General features: G+C 50.5%; 2 protein-coding genes across 2 annotated transcripts in view; one reads left to right on the top strand and one right to left on the bottom strand.

Annotated features, from left to right (window-relative positions):
- Nucleotides 1-5,883, top strand: part of RMND5A (required for meiotic nuclear division 5 homolog A) — a 50,772-nt gene extending 44,889 nt beyond the window's left edge. The window contains exon 10 of the mRNA XM_080633841.1: nucleotides 5,865-5,883. The gene's annotated coding sequence lies outside the window, so the exon portion shown is untranslated. The remainder of the gene's footprint in view (nucleotides 1-5,864) is intronic.
- A 3,244-nt stretch (nucleotides 5,884-9,127) lies between these two features.
- Nucleotides 9,128-14,631, bottom strand: CD8B (CD8 subunit beta; the record flags this gene model as incomplete). The annotated part of the gene is made up of 5 exons (XM_080638284.1): nucleotides 9,128-9,168; nucleotides 9,280-9,369; nucleotides 9,774-9,869; nucleotides 11,568-11,918; nucleotides 14,550-14,631. The coding sequence occupies 5 exons, from the start codon at nucleotides 14,629-14,631 to the stop codon at nucleotides 9,128-9,130; spliced, it is 660 nt and encodes a 219-aa protein (XP_080494410.1).
- Nucleotides 14,632-27,131: the final 12,500 nt, after the last annotated feature.

Below are 27,131 nucleotides of genomic sequence, written 5' to 3'. Positions count from 1 at the left end.
CATCAAAATGACCATCTATCAGTTCCTTTGTTCTGTTGCCCATGGTATCTCCTCACAGTGCTTCAGGAGGGCTTCCCATTGCAAAGCACTGATGCAGCATTGCTGATGATGAGGAGATGCTGCTTGGTCCCTGCAAGTGATCAGTGATGGGACTGACCCCGGACTGTGCGTGCTTCAGCAGTGCTGCTTCTTCCTCTCGTTACCCTTTAGAAGATCTCCTTCATGAGAAGGAATGGAAAGTTCTAATGAACAGTTCAAAATCTCATTCCAATTCACACAATCTTGTTTCAGAGGGGAAAAAGAACCTTGAGACCGAAGCACACAACTTTTCCGGTGTGAAATGAAGCTGTGGTTTATGAGCAACTTGCTGCTCCCCTCTTTGCAAAGCTGCACCACCAAAGGGCTTTGTAGAATGTCAAGTGCAACTGTCACACACCAGATGCTATCTTTCCACTGTAGCTGTTTCCAACTCGGTGGCCAACGCTGCCCTTTCTTCTGTGTGTTCTCACACACCTCAATGTACAGTGTGCTGACCACAAACACTCCTGTGCCTTCATCTCTCCATGGTGTAGACCTTTACTCTGGTCACTGGGTTGGGAATCTCCCTAAGCTCCGTGCTTGGTGGTACCCCAGCTTTGAGTTGATAAGGATGTGCAATGAGTTTTCCTTGCACAGGCTTCCCACACTTGATGCTGTGAACTGCACAAGGATCTCTCTGGACAAGGTGAATGTGAAATGATGCATGCAGGGAAAAGCCGTCCTTAGTCTATAAACTGAGGAGTAATGGCTGTTCCACTGCTGCTCTGACTCTTTACATCCTGCATGAAGATGACTTGGAGCATATGTTTTGGTAACACCAGTGTCATTTGAAGCTTGTTGCTCAGGGCAGGAATACACAATCCCAGCCTCAGGAATATTCTGTCTCAATTTCTTTGAAGAGACTGATAGGAAATATCCCAACTTGGATTTTGCATTCGGTGCTGATGTTAAGGCAGAATGTGAAGCTCTGGAGCTGGGTGTCAGCACAGCCCAGCACCTCTCCTTGGTACCCAACAAGTTTGCCTTGTGCTTATGCTGGACAGTGATTGCACCTTAAGCTTTGCTGAGGAACAACAGAGGTTCTGCCTGTGACCCTGCATGCAGGGCCCCCAGCAGCATCTCCTCCCATGGTGGTACCCAAAGTGATGTCAGATGTGGTGGGTTTCTGACATGGGCCATGCTGCAGTGTGGAACAGCAGTGCATACCCATCATCTCCCATGATGCCCTGCCTGTACCCAAAGACATCTGCCCTACACATGGGCTTTGTGTTGTATTTTGTGCTGCCTGCATGGCTCCAGCTCTCTGCACTGGGAGGGAACAACAGGATATGTGGTGGGCAAGATCGCACACATAGCTCTGGGGACAGAGTTGTCTCTTAAGCCACAGCCTTCCTCCCTGCACAGCCTCATGACGGGAGGGTGATGTACCCCGTGTTTTGGTACCCAACCTCTGACTGGATGTTTTAACAACAAGCAGAGAAGAACAGCAGGAAAACCAATGTGGCTGGCACTTTGGGCAGGGTAAGGCTTGCTCCATTGTGCTTGTAGGGTGGAGGAAGGTGTGGGGTGGGATGGGACATGGGGCTGACTGCAGCAAGCAGAGTGCTGGTGGTTGGCACCAGTTCGTGGGCTCAGTGCTTTGCTTTGGGTGCATCCAAATCAGGCAATTTTTTGGTGTTCCCTTGAAAAAGTCAATGCTGTAAAGCCTGGCCTGCAGGCACCCAAGGTTTCTGCAGGATTGGGTTTTCTGCTGCGTGACGCAGAGGCTCAGTCTGGTTTGGGTAAGATGAAATTTAGCTCTTCTTTACTGCCCAACCCAAAAATAGCCAATAGGGTAGAGGAGACAAGCTTATGGGTCCCTGCATCAGCCTAAGGGCTCCTGAACCCTCTGAAGAGCTTTTTGGAGAGGATGGAGAGGGCTTGGAGCAGGTTTCCTTCTCATATTGACTTCCAGCTGCTTTCTGTGAGTGACTCGTCTTAGGGCTTTTTGGGTTTTCATGTTAAATGGACTGAAGTTGGCTGTGTGAGATCCCCATTGCAACAGCACACAGACACGTTGTGCTTGGCAATGAGTTCTGTGCTGATGCCATCACTGGGATATTTTCGGAGTGTTTCACAACTGGTTTCACTTTATTAACAAGATCAGAAAGTGCGAATAGGAATAGTGATGTTCTGCCTGGAAGTGATGCAGTCCCCTTCATACGCTTGTTTATCTTAAAGCCTAGATGAGAAGCTGAATCTTAGCAGGGGAGGAATATTTAACCTCCTATTGCAAACATTTAAGGCATTGGAAGAGCTTTGTTTCATGTAAAAGGAGCCCTGGTGTATAAACTGCAGGGAAGCTTTCCCATAGCAAGGTGGTAGAGAAGCAAAATGCTTTGCACAAACAGATGTGTAACTTGCTCTGATGCGTGTTCCAGGTAAATGAATGCTGGAGTAACCAATGCATGTATGTACTTCCACAGAAGCTGCAGCACTGAGTGCACACAATGTACACACACTGATAGGCACAAATAGCTTTCACTCCAGCAAATAATATTTCATTCAATAACCAGAAATAATATCCAATAACATGAATAATAATATAAAGGAAACAATGTCTGGTTTATATGGAGCAGAAATGGAACCTGTTACTGTTTCTGATTTAGGGAATGAAATGCAGTAAGGGATGTATGGGCAAGAAGTACTTGTGCTGCCTGAGGGTAGCTTTTTGTTCCCCAGTGGGTTTTTTCTATAGGTGTCTGTCAATCCATGTAACTGTCAACATCATATATGGATATTATATAGACAGTAACACATAGATATAACTATATAATTATGTAATACATAACACAATATATGAAATAATATATGATATGGTCATTTATAATATATTTCAATATATGTAGATATATATTTAAATCTAACACAGTTATTTAGAATACATATACCTATAATATAAATTTTTATATTTTAATATTAAAATATAATAATCATAGTTGTAATACATAATAATATAAAATTAATTAATGTAATGATAATAATATAAGCAATGTAGTATTAATAACAACAAATTAACATATGTAATTATATAATTATATAATATCATTAAATAGTCTAATAATATAATTATAATGATAAATACATAATATACAATTATATCACAATGTATTTTATATTTTTTATAAACATGTATATTTATTATATATTTATTATATATTTATTATATATTACTATATACAAACATTTATACATTTATCGTAAACATATATATGCTTACATGTAACATAATACATAACTATTTTAATATATACTATAGTCAACTATAATATATAATTAATATAAAATAATAAAATAATAATAATAGATAGTTAGAAAACCAGTTGCTATAACCGTCAATCTGTATGATGCAATGTTGCTACATTTAAGGCTCCTGTTAGTTGCTTGGTAGCCCAAAGAGCAGGGTACCCCGGTGAGCTGGTGTGCACTGAGGGTGCAGGAGGGCTTTTGCGTGTTGGATGCTTCTGAAAGACGGCAAAGAGACTTGCCCATGCCCCTGCTCATGGGTCGGGCTGTGTCTGTGCGCTAAAGGGATTCAGGAGAAGAAGTGAGAATTGGGCTTTTTTTGCAGTTTCTGCGACTTACCTGGTTTTATGTGGTGGGAGAAAAAGACATTTAGAGCTCCCATTTAACAGGCCTGGGCTGAATGTCCTGCTGGGAATCCATTTTTCCTGCCAGGAGGATGTATTCAATAAGCAGCTGTTGTGCACGGAGCTGTTCTGGCCCAGGATTAATCAGAAGGACTTTAAACAGCACCCATGGATATAGGCAGGAAGAGCGGGGTAACAAGAACTTACGGAGTTCAACAAGGACAAGTGCCAGGTCCTGCACCTGAGTAAACCCAATCCTGGAGTGCAGCAAAGGCTGCGATCTGCCCTGGGAGCAGCTCTGTGGAAAGGGACCTCTGGGTCCTGGTGGACAGCAGCTCAGCAAGAGTGAACACCACGGCTGTGGCAGAGAAACCCAATGGGATGCCAGGGAACATCAACAAGGGCATGACCAGCAGAGATAAAGATGTGATTATCCCACTGTACTCAGTGCTCATCAGGCCACAGCTAGGATACTGTGGTCAGTTTTGGTCCCCACTGTACAAAACAGATGTGGACAGGCTGGAGAGGGTCCAGAAAAGGGCCACAAAGATGATCCAAGGACTGGGAAGCCGTGGGAAAGGCTGAGAGAGCTGGGACTGTTCAGCCTTGGAAAAGATGGCTCAGGGGAGACCTTGTCACCGTGTTCCAGTATTTAAAGGGTGGCTTCAAAGAAGATGGAGACTGCCTGTTTGTGAGGAGCCCCATGGAAAAGGTGAGAGGTGATGAGCACAAGTTATTCCCAGGGAGATTCTGACTGGACACAAGAGGAAAATTATTCACAGTGAGAATGATCAGCCATTGGGATGATGCCCCCAGGGAAGTGGTGACTCCCCAGCACTGAAGATTTGGCTGGACAAGGTCCTGGGACATCTGATCTAGGTCATGCGTTGCCTAGAAAGGTTGGACCAGATGATCCTTGAGGTCCTTTCCAACCTGGGATTCCATGATTCTATGATGTGTATCTCCTTTCCCTTTGCACAGCTTTCAAGTTCCATCACTTAATAGAGATGTTACTCGTCCTTTCTCCATTAGTGTGCCCAATTCAGCTGTGTTTATGACCCTGCAAAATGACTCTTTATATATTTAGGAGCTTTGAAATCAGATTCAACTTCTTTTGTGTCGCTATTGTGTTTTCAATTTAATGCTTTCAGCTGAACCTGATTTGATTTACTTCTGTGTCTTATAAATTCAAAGAAGTAGATATATAATAAAACAAGGAATAGCCACATAAAGATGACTGGGCAGCTTAAAAGAATAAAGAGAAATGGAGCACAGCCAATATTAGATCAGCATCTGACACGTTCTGGTAAGAATGGCAGGGTTTTAAGATCTATGTGCAGAAGTTCTACATGAAGACTACTTACTGCAGTGCCTGAAATACCTTTATTCCTGCTCTGCTCTCTGTCCTTTTAATATCTTAATGCTTTCAAGGTATGCATGCACTGTTACTGAAAGAATAAGCGCAGTATTTTTTTAATACAGAATACATAGAATGTAGAAAAGATAGAATATGTGTGTATATATATGAATATGTATGGATTATATATCTATATAATATGTATATATGTCGAATATGTTCTAGATAGGGTATAGAATATATGTAGAATATAAGTGTAGAATATATGTATAGACTATAAACCATTAAGATAATAAAACAATAACAGCAATGGATCATTGAAACGTGTAATTTTGACCTCTTTTAGAACTCCTTGCCTAATGAGGGACTGTAGTGACAGGACAAGGGGTAACGGGTTAAAACTGAAACAGGGGAAGTTTAGATTGGATCTAAGGAAGAAATTCTTTACTGAGAGGGTGGTGAGGCACTGGAATGGGTTGCCCAGGGAGGTTGTGAATGCTCCATCCCTGGCGGTGTTCAAGGCCAGGTTGGACAGAGCCTTGGGTGCCATGGTTTAGTGTGAGGTGTCCCTGCCCATGGCAGGGGGGTTGGAACTGGGTGATCTTCAGGTCCTTTCCAACCCTAACTATTCTGTGATTCTATGATCCACGGGGCTGGGTACAACACAGGTAATGTTTTGTACTTAGGATCTGGAAAACCCTCCTTGTTCTATTCAAAACCCTCTTGTCTTTGTCCGGTTTTTGGGTCTGTCTCCTTCTGTCCTGTAAGATGACAGCAATTATTTATGCTGGTGTGAGGGTTTGGGGTCATGGATGAAATCCCAGTGTTTTCCTTCCTAGGTATGGATGTTCCCTGCTGCGGGGAGGAAGATGACAGTGGGGGACAGGAGACGGCTGGTCCATCCTCAGAAGGAAACAAGGAATAAATCAGGGCCTCTCGTTTGCCAGGCCACTGTGGCTGGGTAGCATTATGATGGGCAGTTCTGTTACTTGCATCTCTCCTTCCATGGATCCAGGCACCAAGCCATTAGCAGAGATGCACAGAAATATATTCCCATTAGTTTCCATGATGGAATCATCCCTTTTCCCCCATAACTCAGCACCCTTGGCTTTTGGCTGGTATCACCATCGTGCTCTCAGCACAATGACAAGGTAGGAAAGAAAACCAGAGAAGCTGCAGGTATCAAGGGACCAGGTCATTTTCTCAGACATAAAAGCATCTCTTTATTAGTGTTCCTGTTTCTTATGTGTGCTCTGGGAGAAGTCTATGAAATGGAGGTGATCTTTTCCACTGGCTCTCATAGCTGTGAAACTGCTGCTAAAAATCTCTCCGAGGTTTAATGCTGAAACACCCTATTGATGGGTATAGGAATTAGTACAATTTATTGCATCATTTCCATTGGTAAAGTGCCCAAACCTGCGTACCAACAGGACTGCGGACATCCCTGACCTCTCCAGTTCTGACTGCACACAAATGATGTGGAATTTGGGGCTTTTAAGGGTTTTTTCTTTCAAATTCCAAAGGAACAACAAAGTCAAATTGGGGAATTTGAACATTGAGCAAACTCTTCCTGCCTGTTACAGTTATCCAGAGAGCTGAGGGGTAAATTCCCATCCCTTGAATGGGTGTTACTGGAGTTGAGTGGCTGAAGTCTATCAAGGCAAGATGGTGCTGTCCCGGGAGGGGGGGGGGTTTGGTGGGGTTGGACACTGTGGGGATGTCCTGAGCATGGGGATGGAGGGAGAAGGAGTGAACCAGGCAGGGTTATCCCTAAGGCTGCGCGCCTTCCCATGGGAGAGGAGGATTGGGCTGGCACAGCCTGCCTTTTGCTACCCTGGCTGCTTGGCCATGGGAGGGCATCTCCTGTGCCGAGAGGTGAAGCGGGTATGGACATTAAGGTCAGGATGCCTCAAGCATGAGAAATAGAGCTGGGATATCAAAAGTAGCTGCAGGCAGAGGGAAAACTCTGGGTTTGAAAGAATAAACCTTTGCCCATGGGGAGTTCCAAAGGGGTTTCCTCGTATCTGTCCTGTGCAAAACACATACCATAGAAATCATCTGCTCCCGGGGTGAAGCTCTGTGTCCTGAGCACTTGCAAGGTAGAACAATGGTGGGTTTGGCTCATTTGAGCCTTCACAGAGGCTAAAATGTGCTGCTGGTATGGTGTGTCAGAGCAGAGATTCTGCAGGACCCCCACTGCAGCATCTCTGGTGGGATGGGGTCTGGAGTGGCCTGAGAGCCTGGTGAGCATCACAGGCTGGGGAAGCTGGCTCGGTGTGGTCCATTGATGGCTTTTTCACTGCATCACTTGGGGGAAATCCATCCTAGGAGCTGGGTTTGAGACCAAGCCCTCCAGAGAAACCTGTATTAACGTGGAAGCAGCATGTCCCAGCAGCTGGGAGGGGAGGGAGGGAGGCCAGAGGGATGCTGCTGTGCCACTGTGATGCTTTTCACCTGCACAAGCTCTTCCCATGCCTGTGTTTGCCCTGGCCCTGGGGTCTCTGGAGCCACATCAGCCCTTGTCTTGTGGGCAGCTGTAAGGACACGTGCAGTGTGCAGGACAGGAGACCCCAGCAGTAAAGAGAAGCTGCTGGCTTTCCCAGCCACACTGTGCTATCTTCCGCTTGCACTCGCTGTAGCTGATGCAGCCTTGCACTGGTGCCTGTGGCTGAGCAGAGGTGTGTTTGCATCTGAGAGCACGTGTTCCCTCCCTGCGCTCAGCACCATGCTGAACTTCCAGCCCCATGTAAGTCTTGCAGACCTGAGCAGTGGCTGAGCCTTGTTAACATCCCTGGGGGGACCTACCCTGCTTCTGGCAGCACTCAGGGCTGAGCATCCATGGGTAGCACTCAGGACTCAGCACACACAGGCATCACTCAGGGTTTAGGACACAGGGGTGCTGCTTGGGGCTCAGCACAACCGGGGTTCAGCACCCACGGGTATTGCTCAGGGCTCAGCACACACAGGCATCACTTGGGGCTCCGCACACATGGGCATCACTCAGGGTTTAGGACACACAGGTACTGCTTGGGGCTCAGCACAGTCAGGATTCAGCACACAAGGGTGTTGCTCAGGGCTCAGCACCCACGGGTATTGCTCAGGGCTCAGCACACACAGGCATCACTTGGGGCTCAGCATACATGGGCATCAGTCAGGGCTCAGCACACACGGGCATCACTCAGGGTTTAGGACATACGGATACTGCTTGGGGCTCAGTACAATCAGGGCTCAGCACACATGGGTATTGCTCAGGGCTCAGCACACATGGGCATCACTCGGAGCAATCCCTGCTGGCTGCGCCAAGCTACTGGGCTCAGGGCCAGCCCCCGGCTCCCTCTGTTTGTTCCCAGAGGTGCTATTGGCCTTCAGGCTGTGCCAGGTGCTTGTCCTTGCACACATGGCTTTGTCTGCCTCTGCTCTCCCACTCCTGCCTGTTTGCAGTCTCCCATGGGACAAGACTCCCTCCCAGACCTGCTCCCCCCGGAGCCTTTGCTCTGCTTTAACCCTTGCTTGGGCAGAGGCCATGGTTTCTTGCCCTCTCTGCATCCATGTTCCCACTGAGCAGGGCCACAAGACACCAGCTTATAGAGCAAAACGGCGAAGAGATATATTCCCTGTTGCTAACAAGCATGTCTGTACAGAGCCTTTACAAGCTGCGCAGAGAGCTGCCCTCCATCTGCCAGTCGCTCTCAAAGTGTTCATTACCAAAGTCCTATCAACCAGCATTAGCAGGAGCAAAGCAAAAGCACCTTCATGCTGTCCTATAGATGAACATAGAGGAGAGACAAGGAGCTCACAGCATCTTTCCAGCCCACCTGAATCCCTTTGGTACAGCAGCCCCGGTACTCCCAGTGCAGAGCCAGCCGTGGTGTTTGCCCTGCTCAGCATCCTTTGAGAAGTGCTCAGCACACTGCAGAACCCAGCCTGGTCCCTTTGCAGCCGTTGTGTTAAGGAAACCTGTTAAAGTCATGGTCTGTCACAGGGAATAAATGTCTGTCTGGTAGCACAAGCCTATGTCTGTCTCCTGTAACATCCTTCCTGGGTCATGTCCAGGCAGGGGGGTCTGTAGCTTCTTTCTGTCTGCCCAAGGAGCTGGTGGGATTTACTGCCTGTGGATGCGAAGCCACAGCTTCCGCTTCATACCTGGGGAGAGATGGTATCAGTCAGCTCCAGGACCTGCTCCCAGCTCCCCATCCTGCTCCTGGGCTGTCCCAGGGCCTGACACCCCTCGTGGTCCCCTGGCAGGATGCTTACGGTGGAAGCGATGGGCAATGGGGACCAGGCTCAGCAGGAGGATCAGGATGGTGATGGCCAGCGGGACCCAGACCAGGGGGCTGCAGGCACCTGGAGGGAAGGAGAGGACTCAGCACCATCAGCTCTGAGGGATGGAGCATGAAAGGGAGGAAAGCAAGCCAGGTCCTTAGAGGAGGGGTTGGGGACATGACCGTCACCCTGGGGTATCCCTTGGAGGATGCATTACACCCGAGGGCATTGCAGGGAACTCAGAGGTGAGTCATGGTACCTAAACTGAAACACATCCAGGCCCCTAAACACTTGCATATCCCAGGGGAACACTCCTAAAGGCAGAGGTCAGCTCCATCCAGAGTGATGGGTTTAGATAGATCCAGATGCCCACCCCCACAGGGTAACACTGCGATTGCCCCCACCCCAGGACAAGCTGCATGTGAACCCTGGGGACCTCAGGAGCTCAGCACACCCCTTTTGCACTGACCCGGTGTCATTCATACCTTTCCTGATGGGAGCTTTGCTTTTGGTCACGCACAGCAGGGGCTTTGTGGCGAGTGGGGCTTGAGTGCTCTCTGAAGGCAGAGGAAAAGCATCAACTGGTGGGTAAGGAGGAGAAGAGGATGGTCAGTAGGACACTGAGTGCGGTAGGGAGCAGGCCAGAGGGGCTGCAGATTTGGGCTTTTCAACCTGGCCCCATCCAGCGACCCCTGCAAAGGGCTGGAGGGGCCAGGAGCTCGACCTGAACCTTTCAGTGGCCACAGAAGTTACCAAGAGCTTGTAAAAGCATCAGTGAAACGACGTACAGGGCAATGAGGGGCAGGAGGCTGAGGCAGAGGAGAAGCTTGCACTGAGCTCCATTTACTGCCAGCAGCACTGGGGGTTTTAAGGGATCCCTGGATCTTTTCTTATCCAGATCCCTCTAATCTTAGCTCCAAATTCGATTGTTTATTTCTTTCCTGATACAACAAGGGCAGGATTTCTTATGGTGCATCTGAATTACAAGGGGGCACGTTCACCTCTTTGTAAAGGTGGTCAGGAAAACACCCAGGAATACTGCATTAAAGTACCCCAATTAAATGAAATTAAAATGGCATTAAACCTGACTGCTCAAGCTGCACAATTTGCAGTGATTCAAACCTAATTTGTTCTGGCTGAAATTCCTATGGGAACCACTGTTCTTTTACATAGAAAGATGAGGCATTGGGTGCCTGGGATTTATCTGGACTTTTCCCTTACATTATAACAGATTTCAACAAAAGGAACTTACAAACAACCTGTTTTATCATGAGGACTAAAAGGAGGAAAAGCAAAGCCTGATCCTCCCAGAGCACCTGCTGCTGTTTGGGTTTTAATTAGAGCGTCCTTGATGGTGCTGAGTTTCAACCCTGTTTTTCACGCTCTGCTTTGCACTGATATGGGCTCGGCTGATGAAAACCAGTTCTCCTTTATCTGAAAACGGCTTTTCTTTGATCCAGCAAGGATCCAGAAGGGGTTTCTCAGCCAGCTCGAGGTGCAGGGTGTGCTTGTGACAAAAACAACCCAGAAAGTCTGGGACTCTGGGGCTGCATCTTGGTTAAATAAGTGATTTGTCTTCCTAAAAGCCTGGAAGGAAAGGGCTGAATCCTGCTTCAAACACATTAGTTTTTATACATTTTATACTCCTGCTCTGTGGTCAAGGGGAAAATGGGCTGAAAAGGGCTGCATCCTGACCCAGGGTCTGTAAAGCATCATTACCCCCCCCATGCTATCTGTAGACAGCTCTGATTCATGGTCAGAGCTCCCCGGCAACAGTGGCTTTGAGGAATAAATCCCATTTCAATGCTTTATGTGAAGGAGAGGTTTGAAACCTGCAGCCAGAGCCACCCCAGCAATGCGAGGGATGATGTCCTCAGGCCTTAATGCTGCTCTTGTCACTTGGATGGGTAGGGAAGAAACAGGGCACGCATCAAACCTCTCATCCAAAGTACCACAGGGGATGGAGAAAGCCCAGGGCATGGGGGTATCAGGGGATGAGGGTCTTCCCATGGGAATCCTAAAACACTAGGACGACCACAGTGCTCAAGGCATGACCACAGCAGAGCAACTGCTGGTGGCAAAAGGACTATTACGTGCAGCTGACCTAAAACGTAGCTATTATTACATGTGTTTTCTGCCTTATCCAGTCTCATAGGCCTCTTCAAACCCCAGAGCCCCATCCTTGCACCTCAAGATTGGGAAGGGTCCACTGCCACGCATCACCCCTTGCGCTTGCTCATCACAGGGGTATGTTTTGGAACCTCAGGGGTGATGCTTACCCACAGTGAGCCGTGTCCCAGTGCCCAGGAGGAGCTGGGAGGACTGGGAGATGGAGCAGTAATAGATCCCATTGTCCGAGGCATGGAGGTGGCTGATGCGCAGGCTGTAGGAGGTGCGGGTACTTGCTCCCTGGGCACTGAACTTCTCCTGGCTCATGTTTGTGCCATAGGTGGCTTTGCCCATTAGGCTGGAAAACATCAAGAACTCGAAGTTTTGCCTCTCCTGGCTCCAGCGGTACCAGTACACCCCGGCATGCTCCCTCTGCAGCTCACACAGCAGTTGTGTTTCATTGCCAGCTTGGGCTGTAATGTGCTTTGGAGACTGGGTTAAAAGGAGATTTGCACAGAAACCTAAGAGAAAAAGGGACAGGAATGAGGCGTTCTTATTTGCTTCTCATTATTTTTCTTCCATGCTAAGGACAGATGTTCTTTGTGGGATCAAGGAGATCAGGTAGTTACAGACCAGGCGATCACACAACTGAGAAACAGGAGCACTTTTATCAGGATGCTCCAATATTATTTCAGAGGCCTTTTTGGGTTCTCCAGCTGTTTTTTGGTCAGGCCTAGTTAAACAGGTAGTGTACCTGTACTTAAACAGGTAGTATATCTGTAGTTAGACAAGTAGTATACTTGTACTTAAATAGGTAGTATATCTGTAGTTAGACAGGTAGTAGACATGTATTTAAACAGACAGTATACCCACTAAACACTCATCTAGGGTGGAGGCTTAATGCCATGTATGGGGATGGAGGGGTGATTTTAGGGTGTCCTCAGGACTATATGTACAGGGCAGAGCATCCCCACCTACTCCTATGGATACCCCTCTCCCCTCCTTGTCTCTCCCATTTTTCAGAGAGGATTCACCTCTCTTTCAACAGATTTTGTTTGAGCCATTTAACTTATTTGCCACATTTTTGTTCTAACAGATGCAACACAGGTAAACTTCATCTCAGGGGCAGAAAAAGACCCCAAACCATGCAAAACACCTCAAAATGAGCCAATTTGATACTAATTTTCAGATTACATTAGTTTCATATGAATTTCAGGAGCCGGGGAGGGGGAATGAGGGGTGGCGGTGGGATTGAAAGCTTGGGTTTGGCATCGCATCGCCCTGTTTGGGTTTTGAAGCTCCTTTGCTATTATCTGAGTTGTGTTTGGCACAGGCAGATGTGAGCTGTGCCTCTGTGAGAGCCAGGATGTGTCCTTGTGGGAAGGATAACAGCGGCTTGGGATCCTTTCTGTTAAGCAAACAGGCCTACGAAGCTGCAGATAACTCCGAGACCGGGTGAAAAACAGCCCTCTGAAGATAAGGATGCTCCCGCTTCCCCTGCCTGTTTCCCAGACGTGTTTTGAAGCTGTGCTAAAAGCTCAATAAAATACGTTTTTGGGCCTTTTTTACCTTAAAACATCCTTATTCCTTCAAAATCCCAAAGCTGCTTCCAGTAGCTGTTGCAAACAACCTCATGCAGCCTTCAAACCCGGGTTTGCATGACCTGTGTTTGAAGCCCAGGGGCCTGATGTCCCCCATGGGGACAGGCAAAGAAGAGGGCTCTGGTGACTGACAAAGGTCCAGAGCCTTCCTCTGTCCCCACACCAATGACTGCATCACTGCTGGTGCACTGCAGAGACAAGCAGGCTTCAGCCCTAATATTCCAATGCCAAATTCAAGGCAGCATTGATGCAGCCGCAGCATTTCACCACATCCTTTGGTGCTGTGACAGTATAAATGTCTCCTTATTACTAAAATGCATAATCTTCAGGTTTTGGAGTGTAATCCTGGTGAACTTTGCTCTGGCAAACACACGGATGAGAAGGGATCCTGGCAAAGGCTCAGCTCAGCTCTAAGTCAATGGTCAAGCTCCAGCGGGGTGAGCTGGGACAGAGCCAGAGCAGAAAAGCTCATCCTCTGCCACAATTTCATCCCCTAAACCCCCCCGTTCCCTTTCCCAGTGTATATTCTGTCAGGAGACCCCAGGGAATTGGGGTGGGATGGGTTTGTTTCCATGAGTTTAGCTATGCGAGCTTGAAAATGATCCCTTTTTCCTTTGCATGTGCAGAGCAAACCGATTTATAGTGCCTTTCTCAGTGGGGACCCCACTGTATAGATCTATAGGATATTACTACCCGTATGCAAGTGCCTCAGGCTGTTTGCTGCCTGATTAGCTGTGTAATGACCATCACACAATGTGAACAAACAGCCTGCGGTCCTGACAGCCTCTAGCCTTCTTTGGACCCGTGTTGGGCAGCATTTTAAGGGACCAACTTGAACTGTTACTTGACTATATATATTAAATGTGTGTTTCAAGCTTTCAATACTTTCTACCTGAGAACTGATGGCAAAAAATTGTCCCTTAAAGCACAATTCTATCACTTCGCCGTGACACCGGCTATAAATTCAGTTCAAACCTCCTGCAACCTGTCTGCAATAGGCAGAAGGCAGCATGGTTTTATAACACCCATTCCAGCTTGGCCCTTGGGAAACATTCAATCCCTGGATAGATTTAGAGGAAAATTTGATGGGATGCTTATTGTCTTCATGTTACAGTGGTAGCGTAGATAGGTGCTGCTTTGACTTCTCCATCAGCAGCATCCCACAGCCCATCTGCACTAAGAGGGTGCAGGAAAAACGAATTTGGTGGTGTCTATACCATTATATATTGCACTTGGAATAGAGTAGAGTAGAGCAGAGAGCAGACTATTTCAGTTGGAAGGGATCTACAATGATCATTGAGCCCAGCTGCTGACCACTTCAGGCCCCTGCTTCTGCACTGACCAGAAGCTAAACCATGTTGTTAAGGGCATTGTACAAAATCATGCAATGATAGGCAATTAATATAGGTAATAATATCCTGCAATCTATCCTATACTTGAACATCCATCATGCAGATGCTGTGTAAAATCCCATGTGCTAAAGCAGGGTGGAGGAGAGGCTCCAGCACGATTTTAGATGCCCTTAACCCTTAAGAGATGCGTCCCTCTTACCTGGGATCTGGAGGCAGATGCAGAGATGGAGCCACAGCCGGGCCGTGGTGGTGGAGCCAGTGATGGAGGGGTTTTGTGCCATCTCCCCTCCTCACGCAGGGTCCCCTCTTAGTGGTAGGGCTTTACCCCAAGGGGTTCTTCCTCTTCTTGATGCAGATGTCTCACCAGCAGCTACCAAAGAGCATCTGCGGCAGCACCCAGAGCTTCAGCGTGGTCCTTGCTTCTGCGCTGAGCCCCACATCCAGGTGTGCATCAGGGCAGCAGCCCCAAGCACCGTTCCAGCTCAGAATCCCCCTAAATCCACTTTAGGAATAAAACTAAGGAGAACTCACTGATTTTTAATTATGATTACTTCGTATTTCATCACTTTTCCCCTCCTTTATATCTAGCTTCGTGCAATTGAGAAATGACAAATGTAGGAGCTTAGTGCTAAAAATGAAAGCAGGAAGGGATGAGTTTTTGCTGTTTTCTTCCCCACTGAAATCAAAAAGCACTCAAAATAAGGAAAAGATGCAATCTGAGCTGTGCAGTTGTTTTCTTCAGCAGAATCTTTAGCACAAGGTGTTATTCTCTGGGCCTGGAAAGTGATGAACACCGAAGTAGGTTGCCATAAAGGCAGAGGCACGAGGCTTTAAAGCCAAAACCAAGAAACCTCTGACAAATTTAGTGGCTGAAAATCTGGCTTCGAAATGCATTCAGCAGGAAGAGGTTTGAAGCACTTGGGCTTTAGGGTTTGAAGAGTGGAATACGTGATGTGAAACGACAGGGTGAGCTGGTGGCAGAAGCCTCCCAGTATTCCCATGCCTGGGGAACAAAGTAGAAATGATTTATTATATGTATTTATTCACTGTTCCCCTTATATCAAACAAGCAGGGTCTGGTTTTCCCTTAAGCCCCCTGCCTCCTTGTGCAGATACAGAATCACACAGGATCCCAGACTGGTTTGTGTTGGAAGAGACCTTAAAGCTCATCCAGTTTCAACCCTGTGCCATGGGCAGGGACACCTTCCACTAGAGCAGGTTGCTCTCATGGTCCTCACAAAGCCTCAGCATCTCCCCATAGCTGGATCCTGAGCAACGGGGGGGGGGGGGGGTTATCCCTGAGGACTCTCATGTGGGGGCACCAGGAAACCTCCCTCGGGGTTTGAGCAAGCAGGTGAATAGGAAAAGGCGATGTTGCACCTTGTACAGTGTGAGGTTTTGGTCTGTGTTGTATCAGATCTCCCCGTGCTGCTCTAACGCATCCCCTCCCCATTTCAGGTTAAATAGTTTCCTGCCCGAAGCAGGCTGCTAGCCGGAAAGCCTTGCCACAAAGGGCTCAGCTGAATCCCTCCTTAACTCTTTCCTGGCAGGAGAAAGCACTTTGGGTGACTTCAAACACATTTCAGTGCTTAAAAGCTCCTGTTTTCAGAGCTGAGGCCCTGGCATGGGGTGCAGCAACCCCTGCCTCTCCCCTCCTCACCTCCTGCTCGCCTTTCCCCTTTAGTATCACATCACTCCCAAACTGGGACCTCTCCAGAATGGGGTATAAAGACCTCTTTTTGGGGGGTGCATATGCTTAACATGAGAATTGCTACTCCGAGTGTATTTTCCCTTTAGCCCCACAGTGTAGCTGTGAGCTGAGCCTGATGTCCCTGGTTGCAGCAATGGCTGCATCCCCCTTTTCTCACTGCTGCTTTCACCTTGAGCATCTTCTGGCCTCCTGGCCAGGTCCAAAGTGCACATAGAGGTGGCTTTCATCACTGTTAAAAGCTTGGACATGGGGCACGTTACACTAGGCTGCTGCAGGGCTGGTGACACTGGGGTTTCTAAGCAGATATTTTGTCTTTGGAGGATTCCCCAGCACGTTACAGCAGCTTTGGAGATGCTTCCCTACACTGCTTTTACCCCTAGGGTTTCTCCTATGGAAAGGAAAGGGAATATTTGCAATGTAAAAGCATCGTTTGTGTGCTGAAACAGGGCTTAGTTCTTAGTTTTGCTTTGAAGATGTTGTTTCTATGCAGTTGAGCCGTTTCCCAGTGTCCAGACTGTTCTCAGGGCTCAGTGTCGCTCCTAACAGAAAACATTCCAGAGGTGGGATCCCCTTGTCTGGCAGCTTTATCACCAACAAATATAAACCATGGAGGGAACGTGCAGGAGAGCAGCTGCTGTTTATAACATCCCCGCATTGTCTGGGGCTGCTGTCCTGGGAAGAAGACAGGGGAGTAAAACCCGGTGTCAGTTGAACTGATCCGTTAGCACAAACAAGGTTTGTTGATGACCTTGCTGGGGTACAGCGGCTCCTAACCAGGAGTGTTTGGCTCATGGCTGGTCCAAGGGGGGGGAATCGATGAATATTGGTGTATTTGAGTTATTCAGATGCACAGTTTCTAAGGGGGATTTAATCTTTTTATGAAATTAAAGACAACGACCCCAGACCCCAGCCCAGCCACCTCCCTGCCCCATCTCGGTGATTGCCCTATGGCCCATCCCACGGGGAAACAGCCCCTCTCCTTTTTGTCAGCCTGCATCCACTGCACTAATCCTGACACTAATTCCCCATCCTTTTGCCAACTTCATTACAGTTACGGCTGTTTATTGTCTCCCCTATAATGAGTTTCTTGCAGCAAAGTGTTTGGTTTTGGGAGGCTGGAGCAAAGCACTGGGGTGGAAGAAAGGGGCTTACAGAGAACAAGCAGGACCTGGCTGGAGCTTCATTGCTGTTGCAGCAGGGGTAATTGCAGCTGTAAATGCCAGGCTGGAGAAACAGCTCCCAATACATAAGGGAAAATCCAGTCCCTCTGTGCTTTTGGGGCTGCAAAAGGTGATTTTGGGGACTGGGGAAGGCTGCTCGGCCTCAGGCCCGGTCCAGCACAGCCAGTACTGCAATAACTGGAAATAAGGGCCCTTTGGGGATAACAGGATGCTGGTGGAAACTCCTCAGGACTCAAGAAGCCACATTTTTCAACATGATTTATTCCAGGGAAGGATTCTGCAGTATTTCATTAGGGAGAAAAGCAGTGATGAAACCGGAGCATTTCACTGGGTTAGTGTGACAGCAGGTAGAACAATCAAGTGGGTCAAGTTCTCTGTTCTGAACTGCTCTAAGATATGGTTTGTAGGGCAAGGCTGGGGGCTCCGGCTGCCTTCTGCAGGTGCGGATTTGCAGCTGTAATTCAGCTGAGGCAATATCACAACTGAGGCCCCTGACACATCGTGGGGTACCCCCAAGGTACACAGCAGTGTGTGGAGAGCCGGTTTGTGGCATGGAAAAATGCTGCCTTTGAATTCCATGTGCCCAAATGGATCTGAATGAGGAATTGTGTGATTTTCCTGCCGTTTCCTCTCACCTCTGTGCTTGGGGGGGGAGGTTTAGGGGGAACCATGTGTGTTACAGATGTCAAGCGTGATCCCTAAGTGTGATCTCCCCCCAAAACCCAGGTGCTAATGGGGTGCACAACAAGTGGTCGGGGGGGGGGGGGATATTGGGGGCAATGGGGAGGATGGATGCTAAGGGGACAAGCTCCAGCTCTCCCTCTTGAGGGCACTTGGTGCAAACAGAAGTTAGCATAAGCGAGCGCGGCTAATCCTGGCCCCCCCAGAACAGATAAGGGGCAGAGCACCTGCTTCCCTAATCAGTGCCCAAAAAGGATGAAGAAAAACAAGGATAGCGTCCTTGGGAAGACAGGGGGAGAGATGAAACACGTGCAGGGGGGAGACCCGCCATAGAAGTAAACATAGGCATTATCAGCCCCCCAAACCGACCTGCCACGGCTATAAAAACCAGCAGGCTGAGACCCTGCAACCACCTTAACCTTAAAGGTGCTTCAACTGACTGGAACTCTGCCTCGCCTCTCTCTAGATCCCCGGGACTGCCAGGATCCATCCAAGGATTGGTGAGATCTTATTATTGGGGTCCTATACACCTCTGCTCCTCTTCACCCCTTCCCACGTCCCTTCCCCTTCCCCTCCCGGGGACCCCGGTGGGTCGCGGTGGCCACTGCCATTCGTCCCTACCTTCCCTTTCCCCTGCTACCAGGTTTTGCATCCCCCCCTTGCTTTTGGGTGGCTTTTGGCTGGCTTTTGGGTTGTGGAGCTGCAGCTTTCCTCTGCGGGTGGGTTGGTGGCGTTTGTTAGGGTAGTTTTCCACTGAGAAGGAGCCGTCTCACATCTTGTCCCCATCACTATGATGACCGATATCGTTAGCAATTGGAAGCTGGAGCAGTTTGTGCTCCAGAAGTGTCTCCCTCCGGTTTGGTCCCCAGGGTCCTTCCAGGGCCCGGAGGCATACCAGCAGCTCTGCCAGCAGTGGGAGAGCTGGTCGGAGGAGTCCAAAAAGCCCAAACCTACAAACAAATGCAAGAAGCGAGCGGCTCTGCAGGGGTTGTTGATGGTGGGCAGGGAGCTGTCTAAGTTGTTGAAGGAGGCTCTTGAGAACGTGCAGACTTTGGAGCAGGCTAAGGGCGAGCTCAAAGTGCAGGTGGACAACCTGCGTGCGGAGGTGCAGGGTCTGTGCGGGGACTCCCTGCGGAGCGCGGTGGAGATCACCCGGCTGGAGAGCAAGCTGGGGTATGAGAAGCTGAAAACGGAGGAGCTGGAGAAGGAGGTTGGCAAATGGATAGGGGAGACCCACGATGCGCAGAGCGCGGTGCGGGCGGTCCTGCAGGATGTCCAGCGGGACCGCGGCACCGGTCCCGATCACAAAGTGTGCCATGCCAAGATCCAGGAGCTGCAGGCAGAGCTGGGGGTGTCGAGGGGTATTGTGGCTGCCATCCAAGGCAAGAGGGGCCGGTTTGGGAATAGCCAGGGAGAGGACTGCCTGGATCCGCACCCGCCCCACTATGACTATGAGGATGATGTGTGGGGTGCCAATGGCCCCACCAGGCCATCCCCTTATGCTCCTTTGCGGGAGGAGATGTGTCAGATGCAAGGAGGGGAGGTGGAGGCTTCCAAAACTAAAAAGAGCCCCCCCGATGAGCCAGCCAGCCATGGGCCTCTGCAGGCCATAGACACCAACAGGGCTGTGCTCTGGTTCACCCCCGAGCAGCTCAAGACAGTGGGGAAGATGCTGGGGCCACTGACAAAGGAGACAGCGGTCAACTGGCTGTCCAGGGCCCAGCGGCTGCCCCGGTGCCAGAGTGGCAACTTAGTGAGTGACCTGATAGACGTGGTGAGGAAGTGCATGAAACCGGATGATTTCGCTGCTCTGCCAGGGGATGTGCAGATGGGAAACGTCCAGGACATCGGGGATGTCCAGTTGGCCGTGCTCAAGGTGTTCTACCCAGAGATTAACCCCTTAGTGCTGTTCCACCAGGAGAAGCAAAGCCCCGAAGAGCGGCCCGATGCTTATGTCAACCGTAAAAAGATGCTCTATCAGATGGCCGGGCTGCCCGGGTCAAAGGATTCCCCCATTGATTTTGACAGGCCTGAGTTCAAGGAGCCATTGGTGGTGGGGTTGACCCCCCCATTGCGGGTGATTGCTGGGGGGGATGCAGCTAGAAAGCCGTTGGTGGAGCTGGAGCAGATCCTGACCCAGAACTTTGAGCTGCAGAAGCAGGCGTTCCCGGGGTACATGCCGGGGGCGAAGAAAGGGAAAACCTCAGCCACGTCCTACCAAAACGCAGGGATGAGAAAAATGCAAGGGGACAACCGGAAGGATCCCGATGGCAAGGGCGGTCCAGGGAAGGAGAACCAGCAAGGGCTGAGGTTTCAGAAGTCCAACCCTTGGCGCGCCGAGCTGCGGAAGCGCTTGATAAAGTATGAGAAGCAGGAGGACATCGATGGCTTGCCGGATGCGGAGCTCTTCCGTAAACTGGCCCTGCACGAGGCCAAAAAGCACACCAGCTCCCACCCCATCGACCCGGGGTCTAAGGTTCAGCAATAGGGCTGCCAGGCACCCGCATCGCCCCTCTTTGTGGCACCGATTAAGACCGATGCGTGGGGGCGCCTGATAGTTGATATAACTATTGGAGGAGGGGTGCTTGGACAAGTGATGAGAATTGATACTGGTGCCGCTTATTCCATTTTGAATCTGGCCCCTGGCGAAGCCAGGATCTTCCAAACCTGTGAAATTATTGAACTGATAGGGCCCAATGGGCAAAAATCCTCAGTGGCCTTCACAGGGCCTGTACCCTTTGAAATTGGCACTGCCAAAGGGTCTGAGAAATTTGGGAAAATGGAAATGAAAGGGACAAAAACGGGTGTTTTGGCCATCTCCACCCTGACAAAGATGGGGGTGATGGTGGATTTGGCAAACCAAGTGCTGTTGCACTGCCCCCAAAGCGATGTGCCCATCATCCCGGCAAGCCATAGGGTGATGTCAGTGAAAGCCCCTGAGCTCCTGGTCCACCCTGAGTGGGAGCCCCGAGTAAAACGGGTCACAGAGCAGTTCCCCCGGGTCTGGGCAAGGAGCAAGCTGGATTGTGGGCAGATTGATGCTGTTGTAGCAGTGAAAGGGCCGGATCCCCCTCCTCAGCCGCAGCCCTGGTACCCGGCTGAGGCTGAGGCCAGCCTGTGGGGCACGGTCAAAACCTTGCTGGAGCAGGGGGTGTTGGTGGAGCTGGAGAGCACCAGCAATGCCCCAGTGTGGCCCTTGAGGAAAGCTGATGGGAAAACATGGAAGCTGACAGTCGACTTCAGTGCCCTGCACTGTGTCACCCCGCTGCAGACCTCCGCGGTGGCCAAGTACCCCGGCATCATGTCAGCCATCTCCCGGGGATCCGAGTGGTTCTCGGTGCTCAGCCTCACCAGCCCATCCTTCGCCATCCCCCTGCATCCCGAATGCTGGCATAAGTTTGCCTTCACCATCCGAGGACGGCAATTTGCCTTCACCAGGGTGCCCCCGGGCTTCCAGAACACCTCTGCCATCTGCCACACACACGTGGTGAGGATGTGGGAGAAGCTCAGCCATCGGGACAGCGTGATGTCCTGTGCTGGTGACATCCTCATCCATACCCGGACAAAGGAGGAGAACCTGGAGGTGCTGGCGGAGGTGCTGGAGGCTGTGCAGAAGACAGGCTTCAAGATCAGCCCCATGAAAGCCCAGCTATGCTGGAAGGAGGTTTCCTACCTGGGGGTGACCCTAGGGGAGGAAGGGCGCTCGCTGGAGAAGCAGAGGGTCCAGCTAATACAGAAGGTGTCGGCGCCAGCCGATGCCACCACCCTGAGGTCCTTCCTGGCTCTCCTAAGGTTCTGCAGGGAGTTTGTTGAGGGTTATGCAGAGAAAGCTGCCCCCCTTTGCCACCTGCTGAAGAAGGACACCCCCTGGGAATGGGGGCCAGAGCAGGATGAGGCGGTGAAGTCCTTAAAGGAGAGCGTGGCACAAGCCCCTGTGCTGGCGCGTCCCTGTGGGGACAGACCCTATGTCCTACAGCTGGCCAGCACGGGGAGGGGGCTGCAGGCTACCTTGGGCCAGCAGCAAGGTGCCCATCTCCTCCCTGTTGCCCACGCATCGCGCCTGCTGACGCCCGCTGAGCAGCAGTTCAGTGAATACGAGAGGGAGGTTTTAGCCTTGATCTGGGCTCTGCAGCACTGGGAGTACTTGGTGGGCTCAGCTCCAGTGCTGCTGAGGACCTCTCATGCCCCGGTGAGGTATCTGTTGTCGGAGAAGGGGGATGAGGATCCCCTGTGCTGCCCTAGAATGGCCAACTGGGTGCTGGCATTGACCGAGAAGAGGGTCCCTGGGTATCCCTCACCCGGTGCCTACAGGGTGGTGATCAGTGGAGAGAGGGATGCAGAGGAACCAGGGGGTCTCCTGGTTGAGCCCAGGCCGCGCCGGGCACCCCTGTTTGAGAGCAGCCTCAGCCTGCAGGAGGCCAAGGACAGAGGCTACGTTGTGTGGTTTGTAGACGGGTCCAACTACTACGAGCAAGGGGTGCCCTACACAGGCTACGCTGCGGTCAACCAGGGTACCGGGGAGGTGGTGAAGGGGAAGTGCCTGCCTCACTCCATCCAGGCTGCTGAGCTGGTGGCCGTGACGGCCGCCCTTGAGAACACAGCAGCAGACCAGCCCCTGGCTGTGTTCTCGGACTCGGGATGGATGGTGAGAGCAGCACTCAAGTGGTTGCCGCTCTGGAGGGAGAGGGACATGCAGTCTGCTGATGGCAAGCCTGTCACCTATGCCAAAAAGCTGCTGTACCTCGCGAGGCTGGCGGAGCAGAGAGCGCACCCAACCCAGATCATTAAAGTGAAGGGGCACAAGAAGGGAACAGAGGAGGCCAAGTGGAACAAGGAGGCAGATGCTAAAGCCAAGCAAGGTGCAAAGGAAGGGCTGATGTGGAAGACCAGCAAGCCCATGGAGAATACCGCCATGTTGGTGGCTCCCAGCAGACCCTGGGAGAGGGTGGACCTGCCAGGCTTGCAGGCACAAGACCCCAGCATCTGGGAGTTAGCACAGGGCAGGGTGTATAAAGGGTGCAAGGTGTGGAAGGATGTCTCTGGTCTGGTGCTGGCAAGGAGGGAAGGGGCAGACTTCCCAGTCTGGGTGGTGCCTGAGCTGGTCCGGACAGAGCTGGTGGCCCTGGCTCATGAGCAAGGGCATTTGGGGACAGACAAGACCATGGTGAGGCTGCAGAGCGCTGGGTGGTGGCCTGAGATGAGAGAGGATGTGGAGAGGTACGTCAGCAACTGCTTGACTTGCGCGGCCAACAATCCTGACATCAAAAAGACCAAGGCCCTCCTGGGTCATCAGAGGGTTTCTGGGCCGTGGAGCAAGTTGCAGATGGAGTTTATTGGTCCTTTGCCCCAAACAGCCCAAGGCAATAGGTATTGCTTAGTGATCAGTGATACCTTCACCAACTGGGTGGAAGCATTTCCAGCTCGAAACAACACACCCAGCACAACCGCTAATATCCTGGTAGAGCACATCTTATCACGCTGGGGAGTCCCAAAGGAGATTGACTCGGACCATGGCCAGCGCTTCATCACAGAAGTCACAAACGGAGTGTGCCAGGCCCTGGGCATCAAGCAGAAGCTTCACATCACAGGCCACTTCCAGAAGCCTGGCTCGGCAGAGGCACCCAACCAACCCCTGAAGACAGCGCTGAGGAAGCTGGTGAACCAAAGGAAAGACTGGGATCAGAAGCTCCCACTGGTCCTGCTGGCCTTACGGGGGACAATGGCATCTCAAGCACCTTCTCCCCAGAAGCTGCCTCCTGCAGGAGACCAGAAGCTGCTGGGACACTGGTGGCAAAGAGGGGAGCCACCGGATGAAGTGCAGCCCCGTGTGCTGATGGACAAGTGGGTCCAGGACATACTGAGGACGCTGTTGGCTACGTACCACCAGCTCGCCTCGGGGCAGGACACCAACATCCCCAAGATGGATAAGCAGCTGGGAGCGTTGCTGCGCCCCATGGAGTGGAACACAGGGGACCTGGTAATGTATCGGGAGGTTAGAGAGAAGAACCAGGTGCTGGAACCCCAGTGGATGGGGCCCATTAGGGTGGTGAACAAGGCCAGCCCCTCCATGTACCAGGTAGAAATCAGAAAGGGGACCAAAAGGCAGGAAAAGTGGTTCCATTCTTCACAGTTAAAAGCATGGAAGGGAAACTAACGGGGCTGGAGAGCCCGTCTTGTTTATGTTTTGCAGATAAAGGAAAATGGAAGGCGATTGTGACCAGCGGGAAGGGCGAGCTTCGTGGCGTCACCAGCCCTGTTTGCGCTATGGGGAAAATGCTTTCAAATTTGTGGTTGCAGGATTTGCTTTGCTCTCTGGTATGTGCATAGCCCTGAGCACCCAATGCGCCCAACCAACCCACCAGCATCCCAGGCAAAAAGTCAGTCGTTCCCACTTAGAAAGGCATCTCGACACATGGGTCCAGCACAGGGTTAGGAGATACACGAAAACTGAGACCGATTGGCCCTGGTCTCAAGCTCACATAAAATACACAGGAAGCATGGGATTAAATTCTAACAAAGGCTTAAATCTGTCAACGGTGGTGATGCACGGGTCGGAGGTGTACTTGGAAAACGAATGGAGCTGGGACAGCACAAACAGACTTCCACAGCTGCTGGGGACGGTGGGACAAGACATAAAGGTAGGGTGCAGGGTTATCAATGGATCCACTCACCAGCGAGTAAGTCAGATCTCTGTAACCGAAGTAAAAACTAAGAAGAATCAGAAAAAGAGCTGTGCTGTAGAGAAATGGGACTGTTGGTGCAATTTTACTTTGGTCCAGCCAGTCTTTGTGGTCTGCCTCTGGGCACAAAACAGCGTGGGGCTGTCCTTTAAATTCCAGATTAGCACCATGACACACTCCTTTGCTGCCGTCAAGATCTCCAAGTGCCATTTCTTGGCCTGGCACGCAGCCCCATACACTGAAGTTGGCAACCAGGTAAAATGGGAAATTGAATATTCCCAAGAAAGTGTAACTGACCCAATGCAAATTGATGGCACCATCATGACTGTCACTGCCCCTGATGGCCGCAAGTGGGTCATGCCAGTAAAATGCCTCCGTGAGACCAAAACACTTAACAGATCTGAATTAGGCTCAGAAGCTTCATGGTATAATCAGGATTATGGAATCTGTCCACACCTGGTCATAAACCTCCAGGTATGGTGTCGAGGAAGCCTAAGCATAGACATGTCCCCTGAGCTTGGAGGGAAGTGGTGGATAGGAGGTCCTGATGGATTTAAGAAGGAGTTTACCATCATTGCTGTCTTACGCCCCTTTGTTTCCAAAATAGGCCCTTACGTAGTCAAGCAAAATCACATCCAAGAGCTGTTGACGGGGCCTGTCCGATCACTGAAGAAGGTGGTGTTGTCCCTGTCCACTGTTAACATTTCATCCATCAGACCTCACTGTGCCCCCTTCCTCTCCACGCTCCACACGGGCTGGCTGGCATGGCTCCACAGCCGCTCCATCCAGGGCATCCGGGCCAGGAGAGACCTGCTGGCCACAGCACTGGGAGGAGGGGGTGCTGGGCTGGGGGTCCTCAACACTATGAACGTTGAGGTTTTGACCAACAAGCTGGAGGCTGTCACCTCGGGCGTGCAGGGGCTCCTCAGCCCCTTGAATTCATCCCTGGCCAGCCTTGGGATGGGGCAGTGGCTCGTGTCAGAGGTGTTGCCTACCTGGGAACAAATAAACGAGAAAGACCACCAGATGCTGTTGCGAGTGTTGGGTATTGAACAAAATAATGTCTCTCTTGCTCTTAGCTGCATCCAGGCCCAGATGTGGGTGCAGAGTGTCGTTGCAGGTATCCTGAGAGATGGGGACAACGGTATCCTCCCCACCGAGATCCGGAAGATTGTGTGGGATGCGGCCACAGAGAAGGAGCGGCAGCTCCAAGCCTGGTGGAGGCTTGTCAACTTCACCCACGACCAGGTCCTCAATGCAGTCATCACCTACGTCCTCACTGTGACAGAGGCTCGCTTCGAAAAGGTCTACCCCGTTGTGGCCCTGGGGGTTAACACAAATGGGTCTGTGGTCTACCCCCTGGACCACCGCATGTGGGCGAGGGTGTCTGATGGGAAATGGCAGTCGGTAGATTTGGAAGCCTGTATTTTGGAAAGGGGGCTAGGGTTCATATGTGAAGATGATGCCCTTAAGGCAAGTGACGTTTGCTTTGACACCAGAGAAGGGGTGTGCCACTTTGAGATCAGTCCCCAGAGCAGCAATAAGACCGTGTTGGTGTATGTAGGGAAAGGGTGCGTGTGCTTCAGAACGATGTGTAAATACGTGCAAATCAATGAAGTCTATAACCAGAGTGTGTTTAACGACTCAAATATGTGTGCTTGCAATGTAGCTGTTATTAGAGGCTGTGATTTTGTGTATAAACCACCTGTATTCACTAGCCAGTTGCTAATAAGAAACTACACCTTGTATCGTAGTATAACCCCAACCCCTATCGGTATGGATTTGTCACTTGTAAAAGAGATGTTAGAGCATGCAAATTTACAGCAGCTGCTAGAAAACGCTAAGGCAGAAGCTAGAAAGATCCTAATAACTGTACATCACGATGGTAGGGTTATAAAGCAGGTAATGGAACGAATTAAGAGGGTGGGAGAACATCACTGGTGGGAAATTTTCTTTGGCTGGTCCCCCACTGCCACCAGCATCTTCAATGCGTTGCTGCACCCCGTAGTAGTTATATTGCTAATGCAAATCTGTGTGTGCTTTGCCATGGTAGTGACTTGTTACTGGATGAGGCAGGTGAAACTCTGCATTGGTAAAGAGGTGCAAGGACTGAGGCTGGCCAAACGCCTCCTCCCATAGTCAAGGGCAAGACTGGGTTGGCCTCTGTGTTTGCCACCAAGAAGAACCTTTAGCTCCGCTGTTGGCTGCAACCCAGTAGGCGTTGAGCGGTGGGGACATATGCCATGCCAGACCTTGATGTGAGGGATGGCCTCCTCTGGTATAAGAGGGCCATTCAGGAGGGAAGGGCAGGCCAAGCAGTCTGTGGTTGGCACGAATCGCAGAATGGTAGAGGTTGGAAGGGACCTCTTGAGATGATCAAGTCCAACCCCTCTGCTCAAGCAGGGCCACCTAAAACAGACTGCCCAGCCTGTATCCAGCTGGGTTTTGACTATCTCCACAGATGAAGACTCCACAACCTCTCTGGGCAACTTGCACCAGTGTTTCATCACCCTCACAGTAAAAAAGCAA

This window comes from Psittacula echo (genome assembly GCF_963264785.1).
Source record: "Psittacula echo genome assembly, chromosome: 1".
In the NCBI taxonomy this organism is placed as follows: Eukaryota; Metazoa; Chordata; class Aves; order Psittaciformes; family Psittacidae; genus Psittacula; species Psittacula echo.
The sequence above is the reverse complement of the archived record's forward strand: the minus strand, read 5'-3'. Positions and strand labels throughout refer to the sequence as shown.